Below are 23,070 nucleotides of genomic sequence, written 5' to 3' on the forward strand. Positions count from 1 at the left end.
TCAAATAACGGAGCCCAGCTGCTTCCAAGATAGACTGACAAAAATGACATCTCTAACTTAAGACAGTTGCTGAAAGAGAATCATGTTCAGCTCCTTTGCTGTTCCGGTAAAGCAGCCCAGGTCGTGTTGGGCAGACACAGAATAAGGAAGCCTGGAGCAAAGCAAGGCACATGACTTGAAAAGCTGGACTTGAAAAAGTCTGAAAAAGGCTTACTGAATCATAGCTGCAGCCTGTAACCACTGCACTAAGCACTCGTGATATGTGGGAATGTGCAAAATGTGACAACATTTGGAGCACACTGGAAATGCCTTCAGTTTGGTCATAGGATCACTTGGTAAACTCTTATGACATGTGGGTTCTTTTTCACGTGGATAGGTGGGATGTGCCAACGGAGCAGCAGACACATTAGTTCATGTCAGACACTCCACACACACCTCAGTAAGCTGGGAGTACAGACACGGACATGAAGATGAATTGTCTCCTGCCCGTGTGGGAACCCACGCAGGCTCGCCACAGTGCTCACATGCAGCAGTTAGAGCTACCATACCAGCACTCCACTACACGCAGGGCATTTGGTTTGATATTTCAGTGAAAGGATCCCGTATTTGATCAGGTTGCAAACTGGAACTTTGCTTAGACAAAAGCCAATTTGGATGTTTCTGACTCTGCTCCCTCCATTCTCACCACACATGCATTTCATCCACTCAAGAGCTGGTCAGACCCAATGCATTTTGAAGCGTGTCTAGTTCAGCCCAGTGATGTTTGAACAAGGAGAGCTCTGAGAAGCACAAGTGCATGTGATAAAGTTGGTTTTTTTAGAACAGGCTCGGTCCTTTCGGTAGGATTTCAGAGCTGCACTTTGCAGGAGGTCAGTGCGGCTCACATTGCAGAAGGATGTCTTACCTGCGAGTTCAGTATGAAGTAACATGTGTGGACAAGAAGGAGGGCTTTATATTTTCCAGGCCAGTTCCAAATGCACTTGACACAGCCACAGTTGTTCATGAAGAAGCACAAGTAGCTCCTTGCTCTCAGCAGAGCATGTGGAAGAGACTAAAAGGTTTGGTTAGGCAGCACGTCCTGCTGAAGCAGGCAGAGGCTCAGAACTTGTGCTCTCTCTGATCTGCTTGAGATCCAGGTAGTCCCTGGGGAAGCCACATGCCTGTTTCCATCCGCAGAGGCTCTGGGGACAGTCTGCCAGAGACTCTTACAGCTGACGCTCAAACACAAACCCAGGGAAAGCTTCACAACTAGCTGTATCCCTGGGTTTCCTCATCAGTGTCCAGGATGTGCCGTGCACTTCAAACATGCTCAGTTAAGTCTCCAGCTCTCGAGGAATCTAGACTCTCCAGGGGTTAATTTGTCCACGATTCCAGCAGGTTTTCTTGCCTTCTGCTCGTTGCCTTCCTCTTCCTCAAAGTCTCACATTTTGTTTGTGGAGTGAGACCCACTCTGCTCGTATTCATCAGTGAAGCTTGCAGGCAGGACCCTTCTCTGTGGTTTCTCTCCTCTCTCTTCGGCAGCACGGTCACTGCTGCTGTGCACGTCTGGGAGATGGGTTGAGATCTTGGTTATTTAGAGATGGGAAACAAGCAGCAGCAGGGGTGTCATTGTCAGTAGGTTCTCTCTGGCCTGTGTCACCCTGCGCAGTAATTCTGCAACAGTGCAGTCTTGTCTGTGTCCGTAGGTGCTTTGTTAGCAGCTGTGGTTACTTTGAAATTCATCTACACTTCTTGGCTAGGATGCAGCAAAAGAAAAGTAACTTATTTCCACTGAAGATGTGAACTAACCACACATTCATGGTCATATACTTTCTCCAAGATGTCATAGGGGTTTAAAACTGTGTTAGCGTAGCTAATATTGATAATTGACACAAATTTTAACCAGGAGCACTCTGGCATTGGTAAATGCTAAAAATAAAAGCGAGACTTGCCAAAATGACAAACCAGCATTTAGAATCTGCTTGAAAAAGACATAAATTTATCAGCCTACTGGATTTACAGGACTGTTTAGAATGTGACAAGTTGGGGCCTCTTTCCTCTTATTCCTTTTTTGCTTGCCAAAAAAAGCTCTAGCAAGCAGTTGCCAAGAAAGAAATTTTCCAAACCACTTTGTGCTCTGTGCACTGAGGCTGCGCTGCGTCTGTGATCCTGGGATCACATTGCAGGAGTATCTCACGGACCCTCAGACTCACCTGGCTGCCAGTACCATGCAGAGGTATCTGGTCCCGGTGTGTGTTTGTGAAGAACAACACACAAATCGGGTTCTTCGGGCTCTGCAACCCACCTTTCTGAGCTGCCCTGCCTGTGGTGCCTGGACACTGGGGTACCAGCTGGAAGGTGAGGGAATTGCTTCCTTCTTATCTGCTCTTTTTCAATCTTTCTGAATTTTCTTTTCTGTGTCTTAATAATTACACGCATTCCTCACTGCTTGACTTTTCTTGCTGACCTCTTTCTAAGGATAGAGTAATAAAGGTTAGGAGGTTAAGTAAGTTTAAAATCACCTCTATATAAGCTGCTTTATTATATCCATTCAATCTACCGTCCGTCCTGTGTAACGCTCACAACAGGATACAGCTGATGAGGATGTGACTGGTAGCTCAGCTAACAGCCCTGTGCACTGTTTGAGGAGTACTGCTGGTTGGGATCCCATCACAAACTCCTCCTCAAATGCTCAAAAATTAGCACGCTGCTGCTATAAACAAGAAATGAAGAAAGCCACAGGCTCCATAAAGAAATACTTGCATCATCCAAGCTCCTGAACATCCGGGGCAAGCTGTAACAACCGAGATCTAACATTAGTTAATGCTCTGTAGCATAAAAATGGAGCCGCTTGCTAAACCACAGCGCTCTGTGAGTACAAGGGACAGAAATGACATATATTTTTGGAAAATCTGAGGGAGTGAGAGAAAAGAGAGCGTGCACAGGAACATCCAAGAAACAGGATCTTGTAGCAGTTTCTGTCAGCTGACAGAGGTGGGGGAGGAGGCTGTAAAAGCCACTTGCAGTCTGTCATGAGGCTAGAGAGCTAGGTGAAAAAGAAGTAAATTCTTCAAGTTCAGAAATTCAATCTTAAAAAAAATGGAACTGTTTAACCTAGATTTTTGTCCACAAGCAGATGCTGTTCCTGGGCCTATCGGTGACTCCTTTCCAGTGGCAACCGTCTGGCTGGTTGTGGTTTTCCCATTTCAAATTGATCAAAGTCTACTTTATGCCAATCATGAGAACTTTTTCTCTTCTAGCATCAGGACATCTTAAATGGCCTTCTTGTCTTGTTTTACTTATTAGCTTTTTGGTACAAAGGCGCTGTAGCACAAACATGGTTCTTTTCAGCTTGAAGATCCAGGGTGCAGAGGCATGGTGGTCTTGCGTTTTCTGATCTCCTGAACTTACACTTGTTGCCTGATTACAGTACTCCATATGTTCTGAGAGAGTTAATGAGCGAGGTTCTGCGGTTGGAGCTGTCTTGGTAATGGATTCATAGATGTTGATGAAAATAAGAAAAGAAATGTAAGTTTTGGTCAAGTGTATTCTTAGAGCAGATATCGGAGCTTTAGTCACCGAGTGTTATCAGGTGTAACAGAGACAAAAGTGGTCATTCAGCAGCAGCAGTCATTCTGGTGGTCAGACGTGTATCGTTTCCTTTCAACTTTGAAAAGAAATATGTATTTATCCATCTATTGTCATATTCTCAAAAATCTGTTGAAAAACATGCATCAGCCATAACATGGTATCAACATGACTTGTCACAGAAGTGTTGTCTGTTGAGAAGGAGAAACAGAAACTTCCTAACCTCCCAGGAGAGTTTTGGCTACCTAACTTTCCACCTAAAACCTGACCTTACAGCAGCTGTGGGTTGAGCTGTCTCCCGGCACGCTGTTCTATGCAAGGCAGGATCGAGGGTCTCCGTATTTAATGGTTTTGGAAAGACTCTTCCTCCTTAGTGATCCCCAAGTATGACACCTGTAGAGCTGCAGGGAAAGCGGGTTGCTCCATAGTGGGTTTTGGTTTGCTGAGCTGCATTCATACATGGTCCATACAGTCAGCTTTCACTGGAAAGGTAACCTCCTATTTCCTATTCTTTCTCCGATTCTTGGGAAGATTTTACTCTTCTGAGAGGTATCCATGCCATTGCAAGGCTGTGATTATGATCTGCAGTGTTTGTTATGGAGCAGCATTTGGAATGAGAGAGAAAACAGATGGCTGCTGCCAGGGAAGGCAGGATACGGCTAGAAATGCCACGGGGATGACAGTGTTGGGTTTATTTTACTTGCTTATTACTTCCTCCCCTAAATAACCTAAACACAAGACTACTCTTCCCTGATAAAGAGGAGTGGTCCCGTAGGCAGGAGTGGGAAGGGTTCTTTCTCTCCAGGCAAGCAGAAGTGTTCTCTCCTCCTCTCTGAAGTGAAGCTCTGGGTAAGGTACGGTTATTGCCATGTGTGTGCTAATAGCTCTTTGGTATTGTTTTGCAATCTGAAGCCCACTGGTGGACCATAGGCTGTACAAAAGGGTGAGTGTAGCTGCCTGCTAGCCAGGTCCTCTCTTCCATTTTAAATACTTTTGCTTTCTGCTTGCTTGCATGGGGCTGCAGCCAAGATATGCCAGTAAGTTTCACCTCCATTAATTATATAAAACAGAATCCTGTATAAACTAACCCTACTGCAATGACTAACACTGCTGCTTTTATAACAGGACAGAGCTCCGCAGTAGATGTTACCAATGCATGAATGCGTGAAAAAGGACATGTATATTCATCATGGGCATGCTTAGGCGGCGTTGTTGGTGGGGTATTTTTTCAGTATCCAAAATGGATGTTAGTAGATTTTGGAACTCGACAGCGTCTGCACTCACACACGCTCAATGAGTAATGATGCCCTTTGTCATGGGACCGCGACAGCGTTCAGGCCAGATCGTAGGAAGCTGCAGTACCAGTGCAGCCTACTCTAGATGACTGTTTCAGCCTGAGCCAGAGAGAAGCAGAAGAGCTCTTCACACTGCTTTTCACTCCATAAAGTGGTTAAGCACCAGTGCTTATCTTCTAGAATTTGGTCTTCGGTAGGTTACACATCCGGTACCTTACTAGGGCCAACTTTCTGACAGCTGCTTCTCTGAGTTGTCAGTCTTCATAGTGGGATGGAAAACAAAAAAACTGAAATGAAGATGCTGTAACTGTGTTATAGTAAGTGCCCAGTGAGCTTCTGTCAGGAGTCTCATTCTCAGCATGAAGAGAGACCACTTGCCTTTGCGCTCGGTCACATTAGCAGCCTGGTTTGCTACCCAGCAGCAGGGTAGGATACAGTAAAGCATTCCTCCGGCAGGTCACGGTCCCTGTACAAGCAGGGAATGCTGTGGCTCACAGGGCACATGCCTGAGTTGTCAGCAGGGCTGCTCAGTGCCATCTCACGTTGGAGGGGCTGTAGGACAGCAGGGTTTTGTCAAAAACTGCAGTTGGGAATAACACTATTTGTGTGCTCGTTACTGCTCCCTTCAGCAAGGGAGAGGAGGCGGAGGGAGGGATGACCTGGACTCCTGCTTCCAGGTAACATTCAGAAAAGAAAACTGATATGTTGATATGGAGTTTTACTGACTTTGAATTGCAGAGATTATTTTTATGAGTTAAGAGTGAGAGTATGAATTGGACTTAGGCCTGCTGGAGGCATCGTTATTAGTTTTGACAAATGAAGTAAGAATTGGATGAAATGGGGACAAAGACCCCAGATGTGCCTTCACGTTTAAGTGCTACTTAGATGGATTTTACCCTGATGAAGGAAATGTTACTTCTGAATGCAGAAACACCAGTGCTCTGGAGTTGTTCACCAGAAAGCTATAGCTCCAGGTCTTAGTTGTAAAGCACATTCATACGTGCCAACGCAGGTCAATTCAAGAGCTGTGTAAAAATAGCTTGTATTCCCATAGTGGTGGACTGAGTAACTTTTTTTTTTAACCAATCTGATGCTTTGTAAATAACTAAGGCTGGTAATTTTTGGTCTATAGTTGGGTGTCTGGTGTCACAAGCCTCTTAAAAGGCTTCTGAAGTAAAACCCATAGTTTTTCTGAAAAGTAAAATTCACTGTAACTTTAAAAAAAAAGTCATTCTGATTAGAAAAATTGACCTTCCTCTGTTGTAAGGACGTTGTCTACGTTTATAGGGAAAAAACATTAGCAGGTTTAACCACCTTTAAGCCTGGGGTCAGTCACCACATCCACAGGATGGTCATGAATGCCACAGGCAAACGAGGATGTTTTCTTTAGCAGGCAGTGGAGCTGTATGCTGCAGGGCAGAGCGGGCTGGCACAGGAGCCCACTGCCCCTCCGTAGCAGGCAGCGTCCCGGCCTCCTTCCTCCTGCCCCAAGACGGGGCAAGCAGCCGTGCCAGTACAGTTACTGCTGCGCCCTGCTCTAGGGCACCTCTGTCTGTTCTGAGGTTGATGGGCTTGGGCTGCCCACAGAATGCTCCTGCTCGCTGCACTCCACAGCCCTGGGAATGCCAGAGGCTGGAAGCAGTGTTGTCCGCTAGCAGTGCGGTGGGGAACCTTTGTGTGCCAGACAGGAGGGGATACATTTAAGACCTTTGTGAACAGAAAAAATAATTTCCACTTAAAATGTGCGCACCAAAGCGGGCTAGTTGGATTCAGAAGGGAAGAGAATATGCAACATATGACTTGGATGTAGAACAATAAAGCAGTTGTGCCGTTCTGTGCAAGGCTTGTGTTCCTACTGAGAGAGCAGCTGCATGCTGCAGCCCCAAGATAAGCTAAAACTGACCTGTGTTGCGTGGCAGTGCACTACTAGAGGGGACTGTCAAGAGGAGCAAGTGCAGCGCCTGGCCCACGGCCAGGCCTGCTGGCCTGCATGCACTTAAGATGAGTATTTCTGGGCTTCTGATGTGCACAAGCCACCATGCCCATATATGCTGAAGGAATATATATGCAAACGTGTCTGTGCTGTACGAATTTGACGTATTCTGTGCACTGACACTGTGCTTAAGTAGTCTGTGTATGCAGTAAAGAGGGAGAGGTAGGAGATTTTGTCGACCAACTTAGGTGAGACAAAACTTGCTGTCCTTCTGCAGTAGAAATGATACCCAATTTCTGTTGCCTTTAAGCAATAGCTTTCATCTCAGGGGAAACCTGTCCAGTGGACAGAATTCAGCTAGTCCCAGAGCCTGCTACACAAATGTTTCCCTGCTGGTTGGTTAGACCATCTGCTGTAGCCTCCTGACAGAGAGCTTTGCTCAAAGTCCAGATGTGGGAAACGAACAAAATGACACAGTGCTCGGACTGCGCTGTGCTCTGCCGTGCTCTCAGAGGGCAGGTGATCTGGAGCAGATCACCAGGAGCAAGGCTTTTCACAGCATTAGGCTAGCTGATCGCTTTCTTCCTATGGCAGAACTTCTGTTCTCTCTCGGGCAGAACAAGTGCACTTGTTATCTATGATCATGAGTAATGAAGAAAGTGTTCATTCATAGCATCTTCCATGTAAAATTGGATCCCCTTACCTCTACCCCGTTTCTTATGGTCCAATTGAATGCTGCTCTCCGGTTTGGGGAGTGTGCGTGTGACACCAGAAGTCAGTTCCTCTGGTAAGTACAACTTTATTTCATACCCGAATAAACAACATCTATATTTTGTTGTTCTCTGCACACCCTTCTCTCTCTTGGCATTTCAGCAACAAAGCCTTTCTAGGACTTTTTTTGTGTGTGTGTTTTAATATGCGCTGTGCAGCAGCCACTGCATTTACGTACCCGGTTTCTTACATCTTCTAGTAAGACTGAGAATGGGGAAAGATTTTAAGGGATTGAAAAGTCCCGTTTGTTTGAGGCCAGGATAATGTGAAAAAATGTCATGCTGGGATATGCGTCACTGTAACTGCAACACAAGTTTTCAAAGTAATTTCTCTTTTCATTTACCTCTTGCAGGGGCTGAATGTGTTTGGAGCTCAAATGCGTGTGTTAAATCGCAGACCGTGTGCTCTGGGGTGTCATTCTTATTGGGCCTTTCTGTCTTTTTTGTTTTGCTGCCCAAATGAGATATCTGGAAAAAGGCAAGAGCTCCCTTTTCTTAACTGTCCCACAGGCCATTTCCGCTCTCAGAGCAACAGGTAACTCACCAGGCAGCTGCCTCTGGCTGCTGCACCCTGTCCTTCACACTGATCTCCAGCATTCAGACTCATTAAGCATTCCTCTGGCTGAGCATTATGGAGTAAATCAGACGCAGCGGCTTTGTGTTACGCTTTACCCATGAAGCCATCGTTTGCTCTGTACCTTTTTCGAAGTAGGCCTTACTCATTTGCTGACGCACTCCCATTCGAGAGTGGGGAGGGCACGTGGGGAGAGGAGCTGCTGCTCGCTGCTGGGGCTGTTGCTTTCTACATCGCTTCAGCACGTAATGATGCAACCTCCCGTACGGTGTCCAAGTAAGTAACACAGTTCGAAGGGCAGAAGCTTTGTCTGGCTGGAGCAATCTGGGAACTGGGACGTAGCTCCTAAGTGTCAGGGTTCAAAGCTCATGGTTGAAATCGTCTTCTTTTCCCTTTCTGCGCGTCAGCACCATGGCTGTGATTCAGACACCTTATCTGTGGTCATCTCTATTGCACGTGCTTTTTCCGTCCATCTGCTCTTCAGCAGTTGCTGAGGGAATGACTTTGTACTTTAGAGGCACTTGCTGCCTAGAGGAGATGTTATTTGAGGAGGTTTTCATTGAAGGTTTCATTGGTGCGAAACCAACTTCACAGTCCTTACAGTTCTGTGCGTGGTTTCAGTAGCTGCTGCAGTGGGATGGTACTTGCACAGCTAGAGCCCGTTACCCTTCCTGGCTGCTCTGGCTTGCAGCCGCGCGTCCCTTAACTGTGCTCGCCTCCAGTCCCTGTGCAGCCAGAGGCACTTCCAGAAATGATCCAAACCAGCACACCAGTGCCTGTAGGCCCTGGAGAGGTTTGCGCCCCATCCATCAGCACGTGTTCCGCTGGTGTTACTTGCTATCTACACTCTCATTTTTTCTCTTAGATAAAAAGTCTCACTGTAAGTCTACCAAACTCGATTGAAAGATCTTCTCTAGGAACATCCTTTCTGCTCCACCAATCTATAAATTCCAGTAGTGTTCTTTTTCTTAAAGTAATTTATTTACACTTGTAACTGCAAATGCTGCATTTTGGCCCTCTACCCCTACCTGAATTTAAAAGTGGAGAAATGCAAACGAAAGGTGATTGCCTTCCTGCATGAAAGCAATGTGATGTTGTTCATTTAATAGCTCTCCTAGCAGCATTTACTCAGTGGTTTTCTATTTTGAAGGGTTCTAATCTGTCCAAAAATTTTCCCTGGTCAAACTCTTATTTTTAACTGCTTTTGAAAAGTTGGAGGGTTTATTTAATACCAGCTCCACTTAATAGCATTGTAACAAAATCAAATCTTAGTACCACTGAGTAAGATGCTTACTCAAAAAGAAAACAAGTGTTGAATGAGGACTAAAAGGACTTCTAAGACACAGGAAAGGCTATAGTACAGATTACCCAATAAAGAATGAATTGGTTAAAAATAATTAGCTTTAGGTTCTCTTGATAAAGCAATTTAGAGACTTGATTAAGAACAGTTATTGTAAGTACGAAGATAAATGGATTACCTTGGTCTGGTATCTAGCCTGATGCGTATGCTGGTTCCGGCACTTGTTGGGGTAAGAAGCAGGGCATTTGCAACAGAAGTTGCGACAAGAGTCGGTCAGTCTGTGGATTTGCTCTGTTATTGGTCGCAGTTAGAGGTGCTTCACATCCCACAGCTGGACAGGGCTGCCTCGAGCCTGCTGCCAGGAGAGGGGAGAACTCTCTGGGCTCTTGGTGCCGACTTTCTGAGCAGGGAGGAGAGAATGTTAGCTGCAGACTGCAGGTCTTCATACCTACCAGGCAGCTTATTGTACAAATAAAGGACTTGGACTCCCATTTTTAATGTAACACAAATGCAGTTATGTATACGGAACACAGAGGTTAGTTTAATTTAAACAAAGTGGTAGCTTAGTAGATTTGGATGGTCATTGTCTCGAAGCTTAAGTTTAGAAATGCTATAGAATGCAGGTTTGTTTTAATCCGTGGTACTTTCAGTTAAGTACCTGTGACAAATTCCAAAGCCTGTGCCATTGCTGGAGGGAAATTCTGTACTAAATTCTGTACTAGTATGTTCTTGTGTTTTTAGCAGTAATTATCATTGCACTCGCAACATTTTCATAAGCCTGAAAATACGTAAACAAATGTAAAGCACACTTGACCAAGGAAAGTGTTGCATATTTCTGAATAGGATCTGTACTAGTGCAAATGCTGAGTGCTGCCGTACTTAACTTCCATTGGCATGTGTGTTCCAGTTAAACAGTTCCAAAAGGTCTGCACCAGTACAGATGTTGCATGCTGTAGGTTGAAGTTTGCAGCAAAGCATGTCTTGCATTCTTCCAGCAAAAGTGCTTTGTTAGTGTAGCCCTTGCATGTGGAAGTGCTAAACTAAGGTATAGCATGTCTCTGTGAAAGAGCCACCAGCTTATCTAATGTGCATGTTCTCAGTAAGACATCTGTGATAACAGGTTAATTTTACATTACAGTACTGAAGTGCAACAGAAAACACTTGGAAGTTGCACTGCAAATCATGCCTTAATAAATGATATCTTGAACATAGTTAATCTAAGGCTTAAAAATTGTCCGATGCACAGGGGCACACCACGTTGCTCTAGCACAGCAGTTATCTTGGCTCACCTTCCACTTCTAAGCGGTGCGGTAATAGAAATATTAGTAATAATTTTAAGGGAGAGTCTGATTTTCTGCTGCAAGAAAAGAAAGAAGACTAAACACAGTGAAGCGGTTTGTAATTTTTGAGTGTTTCAGCTCAGAGTACCAGTCTTCCTCTGTTTCCTATAACAAGATGATCTGGACCTACCCAGCAGGCAGCACCGCGATGCACCGTCCCTGCTAGGGCCACCAGGGGCTGGCAGTACTGAAGTCCCCACTCCCCTGATGGCAGCCGGGTCTTCTAGACAGCACCTTGCGTGGAGCTAGAATTTCCCCATAGGAAGTTTCTCTGTAAAGCTGTAGCAGGCATTCACGCTCGGCTCAGCACAGCACTGCCCGGGTAGGAATTCCAAACCGGTCTGCTATTTGCTGCCTTGCTCCTTCCTCATGCTGGGGATCAGAGGGCTTCTCAGCCTTGGGGAGAGCTGTATTGTGGCATCCCTCTGCCAGACTTGAATTTCAGAGGAGTGCCGTGGGCCCTTGGATGTAGGTCTTCAGGCTCTGAAAACAGCACATGCATTTGGGCTCGCAGAGCCCTCTGTCTCTCCATACTTGAAATTCTGAAGCAGTTTGGTGGAATTCAGGCAATTATCTAATAAGGCCTGACCTGCATATTGGTTAGTGTGATTTAGTCATTGACTCCTGTTTCCCCCAGTTTAACAAATAAAGAGAATGCCTTTGGGTGCTAGAGCTTTGAGTCAGGTAAAACAAAGAGTTAAAAGCAGCCAGCTCCCTTTTGACTGGGATTCCAAGTAATTGTATGTGCAGAAAAATGAATGGATAAAACAGTGAAATGGAGGTGTTTTTATAGAGGTCAGTTTTATAGCCTTCATCCTATCCTTATGTTAGCAGGCTGGCGCAGGAGCCAAAAGAGGACGTGTGAGTGGGAGTGTTTGTACAGAAGTTACAAACTAGCATTACTGCCACTCAGCACTCACAAGATCTTCCACTGTTGACTCAGACTTTGTTAAATTCCTTCCCTCTTAGTTGGATTCTGTTACGCAGGCTTGCTGACACAGTGCTTTGTACCTTAACTGCATTATTTGACCTCTCAAGTTCTTGCTGCATCAGTTGAGCACATACATACTTTGCTAAATCTCTTCAGCTTAGGCTGCGTTCTGCTCCGTTTGGGGGTGTCCCCCTCGCAGTAGTGGAGAAGTGGCACACAGAGGCAGGTGGCAAAGGGGTCACTCTGCAGAAAGGAGCCCCCTGCAAAAGGAGGCAGCCAGGATGGCCCATGCTCAGCCATGCACCTGCCTTCAGGTTTAGGGGCAGCCCCCGGGGATTGGGTTTGGTTCCTTTGCAGAGAGCCTTCACTGACATGCAGCCAGTTTGTCAGCCTGAGCAGAAGATTGCTGCTACTCCAGCACAAATGCAGAACTCTGCTTTACTTGGTGGGATTGAAGTAATTCCCTCCTCTTCATCCTTTTAATTTAATGTTTAATTATTTCAGCTTTCAGTGATGATTTAGTTCTTAATGCTGACAAGTGCTAGAGAAGGTAACGTACTGCATACGTTTCGAAGAGTTGAGAACTGAAGCATCAGGCCACTTCTAGGGAGGGTGATTCCCACATTGTGGGTTCGTCTCTCTTGGCATGCAGTGTCCTCCACTGCTGGCTAGGAAAAAACATGAATCTACTACCAACAACGTGCTGGAAAGTGCAGCCACTAGCAGCTGGAGTAAGCGTGAAGTAAATGATCTTTCCTTGCAACCATACTGGTTCTTCTACTCATATATAAATGCTTTCTTATGTAAAATGCTGTAGCAACAAGAGGGTTCCCTTCCCAGCCTGACTGATGTTCCCTGCTGTGCTGGGCACGACATCAAATTGTCCCCTCTTCAGCAATGGATGGAGAAAAGAGGTCAACAGGGAAAAGCTCCTTTGCCATAACAGCTGGGTAGCAGGCAGCTGCACAGTCAGTTAATGAAAAGCAGTCCAGAAAGCCCCCAAGGGATCAAACAGGCTGGTACCGGGGCAAAGCCTGGCGGTAGTTACAAAGAGCAGGAAAATACTGTAGCTGGAAAGAAGTATATATCTCCAAATGTGTTTTGTCCCCAATTTCTAGTAGCCCGTTCTTGCGCTTCCAACTGTTTATGGTGTCTGGAACGCATTACCCTCCCGCTCTTTCTCCGGGAGGTGGCTCTTTTGCACGGGAAGTTAGAGCGAGGAACTGGTTTGATTTTTCTGTCTTGAAAGAGCATTGCGATAGAAGTATTATAGAGCTCCTCTTTGTTTTTTCAGAGTGAAAGAATTGAAAAAGGCCAAGGAACTTGAAGATACGCAGCAGCATCCCGTAGCAATGTGACATTGCTTTTCAGACTGTTTTCATTTTCTGTTTTTAGCAGAGACATGCAACAACAACAACAAAAATACCCACTGCAGATCTGGAAATGCCAGCTGCAGGATTTTAACAGTAATGTTTTGGTCATTGCATTTGCACTTTCATGGACAACTTTTAATTTGTTCAGCAAGACATCTTGGAACTCAATCTTCTGTTGGATCATGGGGAAAACAAAAGACACCAGGAGGAAATTGTGAGTTGCTTCATTCTCCAAGAAGGAAGAAGCGATTAATTATCCTTTTCATATAGGGCTGTATTAAACAACATGTGGAACTGTACAAATATTATACCAAAAATATTGTTAAGAAAAGGTGGGAATGCACAAGCAACACAAGAACGCTGTTCCGGCCCCTGTCGGTCATCTCCAAGGAACTGAAGTTGAAGAGAGTCTCAGTGGAGGGGCTTAGATCAGTCCATCCGTATTGGGTCCATGCATCCTCATTTCCTTCGCACTTCTGTCCTTTGTCTTTATTTAAATCTCTACAGCACACTTAATGCAACTTTTTAAATCTGCAGGTTTTTAATACATCCCGTGGGAACTTACGAAGGGGTTGGTGTTCGAGGTAAACGGGTAATGCGTGAGGGACAGAGAGAGCAGCTTGAGCCAGTTTTAAAACGTTTTTTTGGTGTTTTTACTAGAACCTGCAAACATATCAATGGTCATGTCCTTTCTCTCATATTCAGCACTTTATTTTCTAGCCTTACTTTCATGTACTATTATTTTAATTAAGTTCTTAAAATAATTTGTAAAACATGTAGCTTTTTACCTTAAGTCCTTGTCAAACCTCTCGTCGTTTTGCAGAGTCACATACATATGTTGCCTGGACATTTTATACCACCTAAAGATCAGAGTGGTGCTGCATTCTGGCCAGTAAATTTCTTATTTTGGCTACTTCATCAAAATCTGGGCAGTTTCTGTATATATAGAAGGTAGAAATGGAAAATGAGAAAAAAATATTTGAAAGGGAATATATTGATTAATTACTAAATATTTTATTCACAAAGGGTCAATAACTTGGCAAGATAAAATTATTATTTGTATAGTTTTGTCTGAATGAACGAGAAGAGTGTGGATGTATTGTTTGTACATATTGTATATAGTAAAACAAAGAGATATGTGCATGAACTCAAGAAAAAGAAATGAACAAAGCAAAGCATTAGTGGCTATGGTCTGTAAAATGAAACAAAAACTTTATTTCACTATAAGAAACTTTATTTTAAATGTTCTTTAGAAGAACATTTTTGCTAAAGCATGACTAAATGGCAAAAACGAGCTACTGTATTTAGACTTAGGAAAAAAAGGCAGAGCAACATTACTTTAAAAAAAAAAAAAAAAGTAAAAAAAGGATATGTTTACATTTGATTTTGGCTACCAGGAGTTTGGTTTGGTTGGATTTAATTTATTTATTCCTTCCTTGTTTTTTTCTCCCCTGTCTTTTTTTTTTTTTTTTTTTGCCAATGGTGCCAAGTAATGTGAATGCTGATATCGCTTAAGAAAATTAAGTTACTTTTGCAAAGCAGATAATCATAAGAGTACAAAACCGTATCTAGCTTAACACCATACACTCACTCCAATAAAGAACACTTAGAATGAACATAAAATTAAAAAAAAAAAAAAGAAATAGTACGAAAGTAGAAAATACGTTTCACATTTTCATATCTCCTGCTGGAAGTCAGAAAATGTAATAAAAATTGCACAAAAAATTAAAAAAAAAAATCAAGTAAAACTTAAAAAAAAGATGCAAACTGATCCTGTAGGGGTGTCATGGTATATTGCTATTTCCACATAGTGAGGAGCCAAAGAAATTAGATTTTTTTAAATTGAGCTACTAATTTAAAACTGTCACAAATTCTCAGCAATGGAACCAGGTTCTGATCTCTGTTGCACAGGAATGTAGGGAAGACGCTCCCGAGCCCGTGTTGCTGCTGTGGGTCTGCGTGTGTGTCTGAGATCACGAACGGCTCCTGAGTGGTGGGTTTGCTCGTGGCAGTTTAAAATTTCTGAATGGACTGGTGTCAATTTGAGATTGTTCATTTTGGAATAGTTGTTCTTGCTTGATCCCGGCCACCAACTGCAATGTTTAAATGCAAGGCTTGTTGTGAAGCCTAAAAATATTCACACGTGAGAAGCTTTTAAACTGGTGTCTTTAAAAGAAGAGTAAAAACAACGATTGTGGCAAAAAAAACCTGGGGTCAGTGCTCTTGGTGCCTTTTCTATAATTGTACCTGTTTTTAATTACTTCTTTTCACTGCCAGCATTGAATTACAGTAGATGTGCTATAGCTCATTATCGGAATTCTCTTGTACATTTCTGAACTGCTGCTTTATGACCTGATTCAATTTAAAAATAGGGAAAAAAAGAAAAACTAATGGCCTGGCCCTCACGCGGTGCCTGTGGGCGGCCTCGTGGCCTCAATTTGCTGTATGGAATTGGGACCTTAACCATTAAAATTTCCTCTCACACAAAAACGGAATATGAGATGGCGAAGAATCTCCTTTGGAATTAATTGGAAATGCTCTGTATTAATACTGGAAGAACTCTTGACATTTTGAAACCGAAATGTTGCTCCCATTAACCAATACGTGACAATATAGAATCGATCTTTTCCTGACAAGAGTAGTGACCTCAGTGGAAATGTTTTAACTCCCTGCCTTTACAGAAAATGATTCAGTAATATACAGAGCTATTTCAAATTACTCTTCCAGATCCATGGGCCTGGTGGTGTGTCTGCTCACCTCGATCCTGCTTCAGCCAGACGCTGAGGCACGTACTTGCTGTCGAGCACGTGGGCAGTTCCGCACACAGCAGAGCTGCCCACGCACTGGAGGCCAAGTACTGCTCGAGTGCTTTGTTGTGTCGGGCCATAACCCTCGTGTCCCTGGGGAGTTGGAAGGGCTCCCCTGCAGGGAAGTGATTCTGCTCACCCGTTTCTTGGTTGTGGAACTTAACGTTTTCACGGAAGATAAGTAAGTGCAGCTTTCCGGGAAAATTCTAATTCCCAAGTGCCAGGAGCCAGATCTTCTGTCTTCTGATAATGGAATTGCTCCTTTGTGAAACACATTCGACAGCAGTAATACTGTGTGAAAGAAATACAAAATATAACATGAACCCCCTCTGGTTGCACGCTTATGGCAGTTCCACACGATAGCTGGTGCCCAATGGGGGGTCCCCAAGACTTGCATGTAAAACTAGTATAGATGTCTTCTCTTTTGTAAGTTTTATTTTTGTAACCGTGCATGTAAAGCATCACTGAATCAATGGATCTGTTGAAGAACTCAGCTGCTGGAACCATGCAAAATGTTTTGAATTGCCCTTAAAATATGGAAAATGTTTTCTGAATGCTTTATATTCTTTCTGCTGTAAATTAAAAACAAAGAAAATTTCCCCATACAAAGTGTGTGCCTTCTTTTAAACACCTCTCTTCCATCCTAGCCTAGTGAGGCTCTTTAGTCACTAAGTATCCATGAAAAAAAAGAGAAGCGTTTTATCTACTCTGTCACCTGCTTGGAGGTAGCATCTGGTTTCTTAAGGGTTAGAGTGAGCAGGCCACAGCCTGCCCGCCAGCGGGTGCGCAGCCCCTGGGGCACACTGGGATTCACCGATGGCAACAGCACAATCCCTGCACCTGCAGCCCTTTTTGCTGCCATGTGCTGGTGTGTAATCAACAGAGCGCAAAGCCACGCATTTGAGAGGAGCTCTGTCTTTCTCAGGCAGCAAACTCTTCAGGGTCTTCTGCTGATGAGTGCTGCTGCCCAGAGGTGCCCTGCAGCTCGACAGCACGGCACTGCCAGCCTGCTCCTGCTCCAGTTCAGGCCAGACCAGAGCTCCAAGTGGCTACAACTACACGAAAGTGTTAAAAATCCATTTGTCTTTAAAGCCTTGTTTGGGGGAGGTTGGTGCTCCAGGCACTGTGCTGCAGTCTTTCAGCTTCGGAAACAGTCTGAAATTACGGAATGTGACATAGCTACATATTTGTAAATGTTTGAATGGTTTGGGTTGGAAGAGACCTTAAAGATCACCCAGTTCCAACCCCCCTGCCATGGGCAGGGACACCTCCCACTGGCTCAGGCTGCCCAAGGCCCATCCAACCTGGCCTGGAACACCTCCAGGGATGGGGCAGCCACAGCTTCCCTGGGCAACCTGGGCCAGGGCCTCCCCACTCTCATGGTGAAGAAATTCCTCCTTATGTCCAGTCTAAATCTGCTCCTCTCCAGTTTATACCCATTGCCCCTCATCCTGTCACCACAAGCCTTTATGAACAATCCCTCCCCAGCTTTCTTTGTAGCCCCTTCGGGTACTGGAAGGTTGCCCTAAGGTTTCCTTGGAGCCTTCACTTCTGCAGGCTGAACAACCCCAACTCTCTCAGCCCATCCTCCTATGGAACGATGCTTTCCAACACAACATAAAGCAGTTCTATATCAGTATACAGATGGTAGATCTGTACTCACCAGTGGACAAACAGCTGTTTTAAGATCAAATCACTGTCAGGTCCTTTCGAGGTGGCAGTGGCTGTCAGGGCAGGGTGTCCGTGAGAAACAAGGCACAGTTGCAGAACACTAAATTGTGCAGAAAGCAGAGGCAGATTATCAGAGTTCAAGAGGCCTGCAGACACAGAAACCGAGGAGATGGCACTTAATAACAGCCATAACTCAGACTTAATACGTAATTACTGCACCAAACAGATATGGAAGTTACATGAATGCAGTAGTGCAAATTTTGTACCTGACTACAAGGCTGCCTAACAGGGAAAAAACACCTTTAATAAATTAATCATCTGGCCCGTGAAAGGTGACGTTGGTACTGCTGTAAGTTCTTCCAAAACCCAGGACCACAACAGGAGATGAGAGTTCATTAAGAGGGTTTTTTCTGAACTACAGAGGAACAGGCTTAGTTATGTTTCTCCTTAAGAATAAATCTTCCTTTATCTCCCCGATTTGCTCACAGACGCTTCCCTGATTTTCCAGTCAATGTGCCTGTTAATTCCCCGTTTTTACACCGTGGTGGTCTGACCCTGATGGGAGCAAACACCAACCGCCCCGCTTCGCCCCAGCCGCCCGCGGGCAGAATCGGAAAATCAACCGTGAGAAAAACGCCGGGTAGAGATAAAGGCGGGTCAGTAACGGAAAAGGAAGAGCGCAAACAAGTGCAACATAGGCAGTCACTGCGGGAGATCAGCCCCGGAGGAACACGAGCCCGCCTCAGGCCCGCCTCAGGCCCGGCCCGCCTCACGCCCGCCTCAGGCCCCGCCTCAGGCCAGCCTCAGACCCGCCTCACGCCCGCCTCACGCCCGCCTCACGCCCGACCCGCGCTCGGCCCCTCCCGCCTGTGGGCGTGGTTTCCTGCACCACAGCCCGGCGCGCGCCGCACCGCCCATCAGTGGGCGTGGTTTTCTCTACGCCTTCCCCCTTCTGGTCCCGCCCCGTTCGGCCCCTCCCACCTCCGGACAGGCGTTGTGATCCCTGGCCCCGCCTCCCAGAAGCTGTTCCCGCCCTTCTGTGGGCGTGGCTTTTAAGCCCCGCCTCACCCGCTGTGCACCGCCCCCTGTGGGTGTGGTTTCCACTGCACCACCGCCTTCTGGCCCCCGCCCATCCCCATCTACAGGGATGGCTTTAGTACCCCCCTCCCCGCCCGATGCCCCGCCTACCTGGGGACGAGGCCTATGTACACACACCACCACCACTGGCGCTGCCCCGCCCATCCGGAGGCGTGGTCTCGTCTGCACCGCCCACCCCGCTGTCGCCTGTGGGCGTGGCTTCCCTGTCTTGGCCATGTCCCTCAGTGGGCGTGGTCTCGCGGTCCCGCCCCTCGCTCAGGGCCCCGCCCGCGGTCGAGCCGTCCCGGCCCCGTCCCGGCCCCGCCCCGGTCCCGTCACGTCCCTGCGCCGCCGGAGGAGCGCGCAGTTTCCGTTGGGAACCGCCCGTTCGCTCCGGCAGAGCTGCCCTCCGACCCCCCGGCACGATGTGAGCGCGGGGCTGGGGTGGGGCGGGGCCTGGACCTCCTGTCCCGAGAAGAGCCTCTCGGGGCCGGGGCCGGCGGCTGCGGGGATGGAGGGGCGGGAGGGCCGCGTCTGGCGGGGCTGAGGCACGGCCGCGAGGAGCAGAGTTAGAATGACTTTCGTGCCCCTGGACACTGGTGAGGCCACACCTCGAATCGTGCGTTCAGTTCTGGCCCCTCGCTCCAAGAAGGATGTTGAGGCTCTGGAGTGTGTCCAGAGAAGAGCAACGAAGCTGGTGAGGGGCTGGAGAACGTCTGACGAGGAGAGGCTGAGGGACCTGGGGGTGTTTAGCCTGGAGAAGAGGAGGCTGAGGGGAGACCTTATTGCTCTCTACAACTACCTGAAAGGAGGTTGTGGAGAGGAGGGAGCTGGGCTCTTCTCCCAAGTGACAGGGGACAGGACAAGAGGGAATGGCCTCAAGCTCCGCCAAGGGAGGGTCAGACTGGATATCAGCAAAAAAATTTTCACAGGAAGGGTCATCACACTCTGGAACAGCTGCCCAGGGAGGGGGTGGAGTCCCCATCCCTGGAGGGGTTTAAAAGACAGGTAGATGAGGTGCTCAGGGACATGGTTTAGTGGCAGGTAGGAATGGTTGGACTCAGTGATCCAAGAGGTCTTTTCCAACCTGGTGATTCTAAGACCACCGAGTTTCTGTTTGTAGTTTTTTGTGAACTACTGTACCTCAAAGCTCAGTATTTGTGTTCAAACTGGAGAACAAGAACATCCCTGAGCCCAAACTCCTGGACGCTTGAGCCTCTGCTGCCTTCTAGCCCATCAAACGGCCTCTTGGCAAGATGCTGGGATGCTGTGTGACCTTTGCCTATTGTCAACTTCAAACACTGCTTTTCCAGGCGGAAACCGCCTGTGTTTATTCCAAGGATACAAGTTTCCTGTTTTTAGCCATGTCAGAGAGCTTGTGTACTTTAAGCATACCCACTTAAAAACAGAACCATAATGTATTAAAAGCTAATCAGAATAATGATGATTTCTTTACTGCAGGTCAGCCAGTGTCCCTGGAACCTCAAATGTGGCTGCCGGCAGCAATCGCCGTCTTCAGCAGACTCAACACCAAGTAGATGAGGTAAAAGTCTAGTCTGGTAGCACTGTAATAATTTTCCTTCAGGAAACCTATGTAACCAGAAGGGATGTTTTGGCCAAAACAGTTTCTCCTTCATTATGTGAAGAGGAGAATACTCTTATTCAGCTTGCTTTGTTCTACTTGTGTCATCTTAACTCTTGTAAAGGCTGAAAAAATAAAATCCGTTTAGCTGGAGTGGGGTAGGAGGGAGAAGTTACCCGTGTCCAAGCATTCACTGCAAACTCTGTGCTGGAGGATTTAGCACAAGTAAAGATAAAAAACTTTGGTTTTGCAGAGAAAAAGCTTCTGTCACATCAGTAGCAATGAAGGCTGACTGCCAGGCATAACATGGCCAGGTTTTTGGGGAGTCCAAAAGCCAGGCTGGCCACCAATGGTTTTTAAGGTGTGGTTGATTAGTATGTTTATATGTCTCAAGTCTCTGAAGTGAGTCAGGAATTACTTCCCGGGTTTAGAGCAATGCCAGGGCTACTAGTGCTTTAAAGCAGATATTAGAGGCTTCCAGGTGAATTTCATGCCTTTCTTGAAGTTTATGACTGGATGAACTAAAAGGCGATAACCGTTTAAGAAGAGAATGTTAAGGGTACTGCGTGTTGCTCTGTGTTGCCTGCAATTAAATTCCACGATGGGGTGGTACAACTGATAACTTACTGTAAGCATTGAACTGATTTAGGTTGTTGACATTATGAGAGTGAATGTGGACAAGGTATTGGAACGAGATCAGAAGCTGTCAGAGTTGGATGATCGTGCTGATGCACTGCAAGCAGGAGCTTCCCAGTTTGAGACCAGTGCAGCCAAGCTGAAAAGGAAGTACTGGTGGAAGAACTGTAAGGTAAGAATGGCTTTTATACTTGTGCAATATTGCAGTTAACACTATTACAGTTAGCATCTCAAAAGGCAGAAGCAAATGTGACTTTAGCCAACATTATTTAAAGTCATAGCATCTATTTTTAAAACCTGGTGTAAAGTAACCAAAAGATGCAATAACATCTTTGGTAGTGAAGTAACCAAAAGCTGTAGTATTATCTTTGTCTACGATGGTACTGGCCAGAGGGAAATACCTCAGTCATCTGAGGCTCTGGGAACAGGAAGAAAAAGACCAAAGGCCTTGAGTTGAGTTAATGTGCAGGAAGGGAAGCAGAAGGAGCTTTCTTACTCCAACTCCTGCACTTGTAGCTGTTGGCAAAGGCTGATCTTTGGTGAGCAACAAAGTGCAAGACATGGAATAGGGTAGGAGAAGAGGTGATGCTTACTGGCTCTTTACTCTTGCTTGTGTAGTCACCCGAGGCAGGCTGTGCACAGAGGAATGTGGAAAAGAACGCTTTGGCCTGCTTTGCCTCTGTGCATGGCCTGCTGTCTCCGAGCAGTAACACTGAATGAGGTTTGCTTGCTGAAGTTTTACTTACTGTCTTAGATGTAGCACACAGTGCAAAAGTACCTTGCAGGGGCTGCGTTCCTGTAGCGCAAAGGCCAGTTAATGCTGCCGCACAGTTTGTAGTAAGTGTTGTGTTTGTAGTAAGTGTTGTGTTTGTAGTAAGTGTAAGTGTTGTATGGCTTTCTTCCACAGATGTGGGCAATATTGATAGCTGTGGTTGTCATTATCATCATCATCATTATTGGTAAGTCTAACCTGAGTGGGGATTTCTCATAGAGCTGGAACAGATAGCGTTAATTCACTAGGTGGTGCAGTTTAAATAAAGTCAGGATATGCAAATGAAAGTGTATACAACATTAATTGGAAGTAGCAGCGACTGCTTTAGCAATCCTTGCCTGCATTGAGTGGTTACCCCTGAATCTCAAGCACCTGTGCAGAGTGAAACTGGTGAAAGTGGTATTAGCAAGGACTTATAAAGCAGCAACACCCTTGGTTTTTTGCTGCTGTGTGCTGCAGAAGGGGAAACACCACCTGTGTCCCTTGCCTGAGAACTGGTTTGTCATCTGCTCCATCTTCTTGCTAGGCAAATGGTTTTCAGTGTGGCAGCTCCAGGTGTGCTGTCGTGGGCCGGGTCAGCTTTTCTCCAAGTAGATACCTTGCTGCTGGGTGAAAGGACGCTCACGTTGCATTGGGATAGGGTTATGCTCCCCAGGAGCATACAGTTCAGTCTTTGCCTTGAGTTATCAGTCCCCAGGGATTTGATGGGAGGATAAGGCTCGGGGTTGTGCTGTCCTGCAGCAACAGGTCCTGGGTGGGCAACAACAGGGCCCAAAGCGTGGGGGAGCTCTTCAGTCCCTCTTTATCTCCCAGATCTTCAGTTCTTGGGGGCTGTGTGGGTGCGGGGGGGGCTCTGTGAGTGCCGAAGGGCTGTGGGAAACTGTCCTTTGCCCGAGGTTTTTCCTCTTTTTGCAGTCTGGGCGGTGCCTTCATGAGTTGCAGGAAGACTGATGGACCCAAGTGCCTCTCCTTCACCTGCTGCCTTTCCAGCCCGTTTACTGCTGCTTGAAGCAAACCTCTCGATTACCGAAACGTTAACTAACATTTCCTGTTGCCTTAAGACACTCCTGTCATCAAACACTAACGAGCACAGCCCCGCCCCTCCCCTCAGCCCACACCCCCCCACCCCTCCCCACGGGGGGGGAGGTGGGCGGGGCCGCACGTGGCGGCGGGGCCGGCGCGCGCACGGGGCCCGCGTGCCGCGGCGCGTGAGGGGCGGGGCGGTGGGCGGGGCCTCGCCCGCCGCTCGCCAATAAAAGCGCGCGGGGCCGCTGGGGTGCCTCCAGTGCGTGAGTGTGTGTGTGTTGGGGCGGGGCGCGGCGCACGTGGCCGCGGCGCCGGGGGTGCGCGGCCGCCGCGTGCGGGGGCCCTTACGTAACGGAGGGGCGGGGGACGGCGCCGCCCGCCGCAGGTGGAGCCGTGGGGCGGCGGGGGGGGAGAGT

The 23,070-nt window shown here is 46.7% G+C and overlaps 2 protein-coding genes across 10 annotated transcripts in view; both read left to right on the plus strand.

Annotated features, from left to right (window-relative positions):
- The window catches only part of CAMTA1 (calmodulin binding transcription activator 1), a 253,710-nt gene extending 237,524 nt beyond the window's left edge, over positions 1-16,186 (plus strand). For 5 of the 8 annotated variants that reach the window (XM_054086007.1, XM_009562332.2, XM_054086009.1 and 2 more), the window contains 2 exons: positions 4,480-4,510; positions 13,005-16,186. In XM_054086007.1, the coding sequence (XP_053941982.1) occupies positions 4,480-4,510; positions 13,005-13,037 (64 nt within the window). In that variant the 3' untranslated portion in view covers positions 13,038-16,186. Of the gene's footprint in view, positions 1-4,479; positions 4,511-7,918; positions 8,101-13,004 lie in introns of all 8 variants that reach the window. The other 3 variants (XM_054086006.1, XM_054086008.1, XM_054086012.1) reach the window with 2 other exon arrangements.
- Positions 16,187-18,927: 2,741 nt separating this feature from the next.
- VAMP3 (vesicle associated membrane protein 3) lies at positions 18,928-23,009 on the plus strand. 2 transcript variants are annotated; one of them, XM_054085883.1, is made up of 5 exons: positions 18,928-19,065; positions 20,100-20,181; positions 20,870-21,028; positions 21,764-21,815; positions 22,544-23,003. In XM_054085883.1, coding segments are annotated over exons 1-5 (315 nt in total). In that variant the 5' UTR covers positions 18,928-19,063; the 3' UTR covers positions 22,564-23,003. The 2 variants fall into 2 exon arrangements, with proteins under 2 accessions (XP_053941858.1, XP_053941857.1); XM_054085882.1 differs by lacking the exon at positions 18,928-19,065 and adding an exon at positions 19,203-19,335 and having other exon boundaries at positions 22,544-23,009.
- Positions 23,010-23,070: the final 61 nt, after the last annotated feature.

This window comes from Cuculus canorus, chromosome 21 (genome assembly GCF_017976375.1).
Source record: "Cuculus canorus isolate bCucCan1 chromosome 21, bCucCan1.pri, whole genome shotgun sequence".
In the NCBI taxonomy this organism is placed as follows: Eukaryota; Metazoa; Chordata; class Aves; order Cuculiformes; family Cuculidae; genus Cuculus; species Cuculus canorus.